Here is a 7,538-nt window from a genome sequence, read left to right as displayed (position 1 = left end):
GACCACGGTTGATTTATTCGCTGCTTCTGTTGAAACTCTCAGTACAATGCCGCTTCAGCTGACATTTTTCTATAATCAATCCAAGATACTGTTTTATGTCGAGGAATAATGGTGATATTAACGTGGAAGCTCTATATTGACGTATTTTACTAAAATGCGCGGGTGCCCAGCCTGTCAAGTTCCGACAATTTGAGTATTATTGCGAGAATCGTAGTCTTTAAAATTAGATATATATATATACATATATATATATATATATATATAGGTTATATTGTATACAATTTAAAGTATTTAAATAAAAGCTTATTTATTGCTGATAATTAATTTGTTTCCTTATTTGCTCTTATATTTTACACAAATGTTACAATTTTTGCACAGGTCAAGAGTCATCGGCACTGCGAGTTTAGTATCAAAAAGATATTATCTCTTGATAATCGACTAAATCGATTAGATACAAGTGTTTCGCGATCGTGACAAAGATCACTCTACGGTGATCTCTATTAGGAACTGTTGACTATAATTATTTTTATATAACTTTATTATTTAAAAGTTTTTTTTAGCTCTTTTTTTTTAATCATCGTTAAGCAGTCTAAATTTACATAACAATCTTATTGCTCTATATAGGTTTGCCTGTAGATCCGTTCAACGTATATTTTGTTAAGCAAATTTCTTCGGTCTGCCTCGAACTGCAATAATAGTTGCATTATTATTATGAAAATAGAGCGCGAAGTAGTGGCACCGGTGTACTTGTATATTCGACGGGTGCATATAGCCGATAGCCATATCGCACAGTTTTGCTTGATGCTCTTCAGTCGGTCTTCGATCGTTGTAGGTGAAAGTGCCTTTTGTGACTTTAGTACTTGAATCTTGTTGACATAATAAAGAATACTAGGAAATAAATGAAAACCATTTCTTACTATAACTAACGATCAACGACAAAATTACAAGGTTCCTTGCTATCGACTAAATTTGATTTTGAAGGAAAAAAATGAATTTTATCTGGCGTCGAAAGAGCGAGAATTGGCAATCAAAGATCAACTTTTGGGAACATAATTTTGCGTGATAAAAATTTTGGAGAAACGATAAAGTAAAATGTTCCAGGGGTATGCTCTATCAGTTGGAAGATGCAAAAGTGGGATTTAACTTTGAAGGTAAGATGAGTAAGTGATAACAAGCTGATTATGCGGAAATCTGGAAAACTTGATTTGTAATCTCGTTTCCTCTTATAGAATATTATTTAGAGATATTCATATCTAGGTACAATTGATAATTTGCAACTGGTTGATACGTTAACTCTATTCCATTATGTGATAAGAGAACATCGTGCATCTGTTATATCCTGTTGGAGTAAGGCGTTCGAATCTAGTCCATGTTTTTTAGTACTAGTAGGAATAAATTCGCATGTCGAAATTGGAGAGACGACATTAGAGCCCGAAGAAGAAGAGCGAGATGGTTCCTGACCAGAAAGAAACTGGCGACAAGTTTCTCGTCAAGTTTCAAGGAGAGCGCTACGACATCCATGAGTTTATTCGTTTTCATCCGGGTGGGAGAAAAACCCTCTACGGTTATCAAGGCAAAAGTTTAGATGCACCTTTAAAAGTCCATTCGCACTCGCGAGCCGCTTACCATTTGCTGGGACAATTTGCTATAAATAGAAAACAGGATTACAATGATTACGAGGTGAGTGTTTAAAAAATGGAAAGTCATAAATCGTTAAATAGACGCTGAATGCCATGATTCACTTGTTGCCATTAATTTCTTTGATGCCTCAATAATTGACATTGCTTGTGTGTTGCCATTTCTGTATTTTCCCTCGACTATTTGAATAAACCTCTATGAAAATAAAATTATACAGCAATCTCTCCTTGTTCACATATGACTTTAGTCGAAACTCGGAAACTAAAAGTTTGCAAAAGTTACGGTAAATAATGGAACTATAGACAAGTGGTCGCAGAGTGAAGGCATACGCGCTATCAGCTTTCTACGTTTAGCAATAGATAACGTATTTGAAAAAACTAATATGTCGTAGTTAACCTATTTTTTATTCGTTTCTCAAGGTTATATGGCATGACTTTAACCGCATTATAAATGTATAACAAAAAAGTGACAATACAGTGATCTTTCATTTGAAGGACCAATGTGAGATAAAATAAATTGGTACTTTTTTGCTATTGGTCATTATGAATAATTTCTCATTTATTCCAAGAGCGATATAAGGATTGCTAAATTAATAATATGCATGCGCCTATATTGTAGAGCTTCGTGGATTGGAATAAACCGTTATTACGCCAAGTAAGCTCTCTAGGAAATCGATATTGGGAGTGGGTGAATCTACCAGTCAATCGCCCCATTCGATTATTTTACTCCGATTTGTTGGAGTTGCTCACTGTCACCCCTTGGTATTTGATCCCAATATTCTGGATTCCTACCATCTGTTATTTTTTTTACTTAGGTTGCACGCTAGACATTCCTGATTCTATAGGTACATTATCTTTGACCAATCTCTCAAAGCTGTTTTTTGCATGCTTTTAAATCCCTAAAGCTGCACTCGGGCATCAACTCTATAATCAAATTATTATTTCATTTTTAGCTAATCACACTGTTGGAGTACTTGTAAGCTATGCCGTTGGAGTATTAATATGGACATTTTTGGAGTATGTCCTGCATCGTAAAATATTTCACTACAAACCTCCGTCTAATTCCAAAGTACTTATTACGCTCCATTTTTTACTACACGGTGTACATCACAAAGTAAGTGCGGTGTATATACCTAGGCGCATCAAGTAAGAATCGCTTGTCTACGAGTAAAAGATACCCGGTGTCTCGCGTCTACGTAGCAATATGATATCACGGCTTGGCTTATCGCTTACTCTTACTACTTGGCGCGAGAATCTGTCGAATCTCTCCACGTGTAACTGTAATATATATAATGAACTGCTCAAGCTATAAAGATTAAAGATAATTTGTGTGCTCTTGTTTAAATATTTTAATAAAATAATTATCCTAAAGAAAAGCACCTTGATGCGTGTTACGCAGTAATATTTCAATTTATTGAGAAATGTGCTACGCGCTGATTATATGTTAATTATTAAACTAAGACAATTGTGATAATAAAAATTTATTTTTTGTAAATATAGGCACCATTTGACAACCAACGATTAGTGTTTCCCCCTTTAGCTGGTATAATTGTAGTATTAGTCTTGAGATCAATTTGGACTACGTTTCTACCATTGACTATGATGAATTTTATTTTTACTGGTGGAATATCTGGTATGTTATAAGATTATTTTATAAATACCTTCTATATTTACGTTATAGATTCGAAAAGTGTAACTTTTTGTTTAAGGTTACATGTGTTACGACTTAATGCATTATTACTTACACTATGGAACGCCGAGGCCTGGAACTTATTTTTATAACATGAAAAGAAATCACAATTATCATCATTTTTCACATCACGAATTAGGTAAATAATAAACTTAATAATGACCCTTTTAGTTAAAAAACATTTATTTATTTAAACATAAATTTTAGGTTTCGGTATAAGTAGTACATTATGGGACTACATATTAGAAACAAGTATTAATTTACCAGCATTGGATAAACCAATTGAATGGTAATACATTAAATTATTTTAATTAATCCGAAACTTATGTATATTTGTAGATAAATCAACTTAATACATTGCCGACCGAACGAATTACATTAGAATATATCCTACCCGCCGAACATTTTTTACGTGCCAGAGTGATGTCCATGAGACTAACGAGACGAGACGAGACTTTATAAAATTCTCGTCTTGTCTCATCAAATAAATAAAAAGTCTTGTCCCGAGTCTCGTATCACAACTATTGGTCTCGTCTTGTCTCGCATCTCGTTCGAGAATCTCGCAGGTCCCAAAATCTGGTATCAAATAAACCGGTTCCCAATTTAGGTATTTAATATTACAACACGAAAAATATTTAATACGCCTATTTTTATCGATAAATTCGATATATTACTACAACTCATTTTTATATATGTCTTACCTTTTTTCCACCAAACATTTTATTAACTGTAAGACAAGAAGAACTAGCACTAGAACTTTATTCCTCTGAATATAACTCGGTATATGCTTTGAAATGCTTACTTTTTAAATGTTTATTTAGGCCACTCTTATTTCCACTTGTCATTTTTATTTTTGTTGGCTTTATGTATGTCTTACATGTGGCTATTCGATATCGATTAGTCCCTGTAGTCTCTGTCAATTGAAAAATAAAAAAATCATCGAATTTGCATTTATGAGAGATAACACTTTTTTCACTTTTGCATTCACAAACATCGTCAAAATCTAATTCACTGAATTTCCTTTTTTATGCACACATTTTTAGTTTTAATAATAAAATTTGTTGAACTCTGACAAGCGAACTACTAGTAGGACTGACTTCCTCGCATGTACTAATCTAAATCACTCTGTTTCTTGATGAATTTGCTAGAATAGGCCAGTATAGCGGTTAGATGACACAGGGCGGTAAACCTTTGTTTTTTGTAAGTTCAGACATAGCGTCAAGTACACCGTGAAAGCTGAAAGAGTCGGTACGTTCTATCTATTACGAGGTTTTGGTATAGCGTTACAGGGGTAACTATCAATGATTCTCTTATAATTTTTATAGATACCTATACACATAATAGCGCATACGACAATAATAACTAATGGAAAGCATTTTGTCTTGGCCAGATTGTCTTTTCTTCCTACAGAAATCATACCTTATAAACACTTAGCTTTTCTTATAATAATTAATGTTCTTAATGTAAGCTCAGCGAATTCTGCGTGACCTACAAGACTCTCGGTCGGAATTCGATATAAGATTGAGAAAAATCTTTTCTCGTCTCCCACAAAAATTTCAGGTATTGTATCGAGTCTCGTCTCGCGCGAGTCTCTCGAACACGAGACTCTCATAGGCATCACTACGTGCGACAATTGCAATAAAGTTCTCAAATATAGACAACAATTAAAAAACAGGGAGATTCCCCCGAGTGGTCGGCAATGTGTTTAGTTAGTATTAACTTGTGCATCTAGCACATCATATATATAGAAGCCATGTTTTTAACAATATTTCTCATTTATCATTTGGTAAAGTAAGCATGTTAACAATTTTCATAATCAACCCTTACTATGTACCACACGATATTTTACTTATATTTAATCAGTTAGCATTGCATTTAAAACTTAATTATCACCAAAAATATAAAAATAATATTTTTAAAAGATACTTTACACCGAGAATGTACTATTTTTAGGAATGAAAACAATTTTAATTAAAAATCCCTTATTAAGTAAAGGCTGCCGCTATTACATTTTTAAACTGCATGTAAAGATTATAATTAAAATTTTCTAATTTATGTATAAAATTGTATAAAAATAATAAATATACATTTGATATTAATCTGCCCTGCATAAAATTAACTTAAATGCTTACATTTTTAAGTACACTGCTTAATGAGATATTGTAAAATATATATAAATTAACAAATTTTAATAAAATAGTGCAATATATATTAATAAATAAATTGGTAAATATTAAGTACTAATGTATTTGTAAATATTCAGATCATTTGTCAATACTGAAATGTCAGTTTAAAAAATAATCACATAGCAAGTTTTCTATTCTTTCCAGAATATAAGAATAACTATATTTCTATTTAATGACTTAAGAAACTTCAGTTTTTAAATTTTTTCGTCCCATGCTTAATTGTGGGAATGTACTCTTATTTGGAGGTGGGTTTAATCTTGATGCTAAATAAACAAATCCTTCGAACAAACTTTGCCTATTCATTATGTTTACTTCATAATGTTTCAATTTTTCTCTCATACACCAATTGATTGCTCTGCTAACTGTATTTTCCAGATTATTAAGATCCATATCGCTTTTAGTTCTATTACCAACTACTATAATCGTTATTTCCTTTTTATCCTTATTCTTATCAATGTCCTTTTTTAAAGGAAAAAGAACATCTAGAGATTCTGATTTAGTCGTATCATAAACTAAGACATAACCATCTGCAAACCCAAGATAATGTCTTGCTAATTGTTGATTGTTTGAATTGGTTTGCAAAGCTTCTAATCCTGCAGTATCATAGAAACGTACTTTTTCTTTTGTTCCTCGATCCGTTTCAATATTAGCTACATAAATATCTTCAATTGTTGGGTGGATTTCCTGAAACAAGGAAAAATAAAAATATAAGAATTCTTGCAATATAGAAAAGGTTATTTTAAAAGATTAATTTTTACTCATTGGACAATGGTCTAATCCAAAAAACAATAATAGCTTTAACAAAATTGGCATTCTAAACGAAACATCAGTGTCAAACAAATATATAAGCTTTATTTTATTAATAGAAGGAGCGTCCCTAGGTTTATTTTATTTGAAAAGAGGAACATAACCTATAAACTTACTGTGTTCGAGTTAATGCTTCCATATATAAGCTGTTCTAACAATGCGGTTTTTCCTACTCCTTTCATTCCACAGACTACTACTCTTGTTGTCTTTCCCATATTTAGTAACTATTAAATGACAGGTTTACTAAATAAGACTCAGGGCTCGGAACGATTTACAACTTTCGGTTGTTTTCCAAGCCCTATCCCCTCCATCATATCACGTGGGCTCGCAGTCGCTGATCGTAGCTGCGCGCGCAAGCCTAAAGGTGCGATCTCACGGCCTGAACTGTCGCGCCTGGCTTGTGTGTGGAACACGTTTCGACTGACTGTTCAGTTGCATCGTGTTCCACTCACTACCACAATTAAGCCAGGCGCGACAGGTTTTCAGGCCGTGAGATCGCACCTTAAGCCAAGTGCGGCGTACGTAATTATTATGTTTCAGATAAAACACGTGGCACCAAATTAATGTTTATCAGCATTAGTATTATTGTTAATACTGAAAAAATTCCATATGAATAATAATAATATATTAGTATAAATATAATGTACCATTTATAGGTTTAACGTCATTTTAAATATACTATTACCAAATAATAAGTCGAAAGTGTTACACTAAAATGTAATTAGTTGATTTTAATAAATATTAAATTTATTCGATCTATAAAAGAAGAGTACAATGACCCTGTGTATTGAATTTTAAACTATTTAAAGTACGCAAATTGCAATATTATTTTCCCTATTGTAGTTCTGCTGCTAAAAATAAATATGCGTACTAATACAATATAATATGTACCATTTTTTTTGCATGAAATATATATATATATATATATATATCTGCTTTAATATTGCCGACTGCTTCAATGATCAAATGATAGATATTCTTAATAGATTTCTACATCACCCAGGAGGTACTATTAATGATGCCATTTAGTAAGTTACTTATATAGTTACATTTCGATTGAGAATCTACGTCAATGGCGCTTGTGTATTGTATCATATAAATACTTAAACAAACGCACGCATGCATACAGTGCGCATGAACACCAACATTATTACCATAAAGGATTATGACTTATGCTTACAATGGCTTACATAGTTAAAAATTTTGAATAATTTGATA

At 32.4% G+C, this 7,538-nt stretch overlaps 2 protein-coding genes across 2 annotated transcripts; one reads left to right on the top strand and one right to left on the bottom strand.

The window, feature by feature from the left end:
* Positions 1-792: 792 nt before the first annotated feature.
* On the top strand, positions 793-3,671 carry Fa2h (Fatty acid 2-hydroxylase). Its single transcript, XM_066744591.1, has 7 exons — positions 793-1,151; positions 1,258-1,680; positions 2,257-2,482; positions 2,591-2,751; positions 3,138-3,270; positions 3,347-3,466; positions 3,535-3,671. Exons 2-7 carry the CDS (start codon positions 1,450-1,452, stop codon positions 3,618-3,620), a joined length of 957 nt encoding a protein of 318 aa, XP_066600688.1. The 5' UTR covers positions 793-1,151; positions 1,258-1,449; the 3' UTR covers positions 3,621-3,671.
* Positions 3,672-5,689: 2,018 nt separating this feature from the next.
* kappaB-Ras (NFKB inhibitor interacting Ras like 1) lies at positions 5,690-6,668 on the bottom strand. The gene is made up of 2 exons (XM_066744592.1): positions 6,437-6,668; positions 5,690-6,197 (listed from the first exon to the last, which is right to left on the bottom strand). The coding sequence occupies exons 1-2, from the start codon at positions 6,533-6,535 to the stop codon at positions 5,691-5,693; spliced, it is 606 nt and encodes a 201-aa protein (XP_066600689.1). The 5' UTR covers positions 6,536-6,668; the 3' UTR covers position 5,690.
* Positions 6,669-7,538: the final 870 nt, after the last annotated feature.

Source organism: Prorops nasuta, unplaced genomic scaffold (genome assembly GCF_024137725.1).
Source record: "Prorops nasuta isolate Cenicafe-Biocafe unplaced genomic scaffold, Cenicafe_Pnas_1.2 PNAS00045, whole genome shotgun sequence".
Taxonomy (NCBI): Eukaryota; Metazoa; Arthropoda; class Insecta; order Hymenoptera; family Bethylidae; genus Prorops; species Prorops nasuta.
Note: the sequence above shows the minus strand (reverse complement) of the source record. Positions and strands in the feature narration are given on the sequence as shown.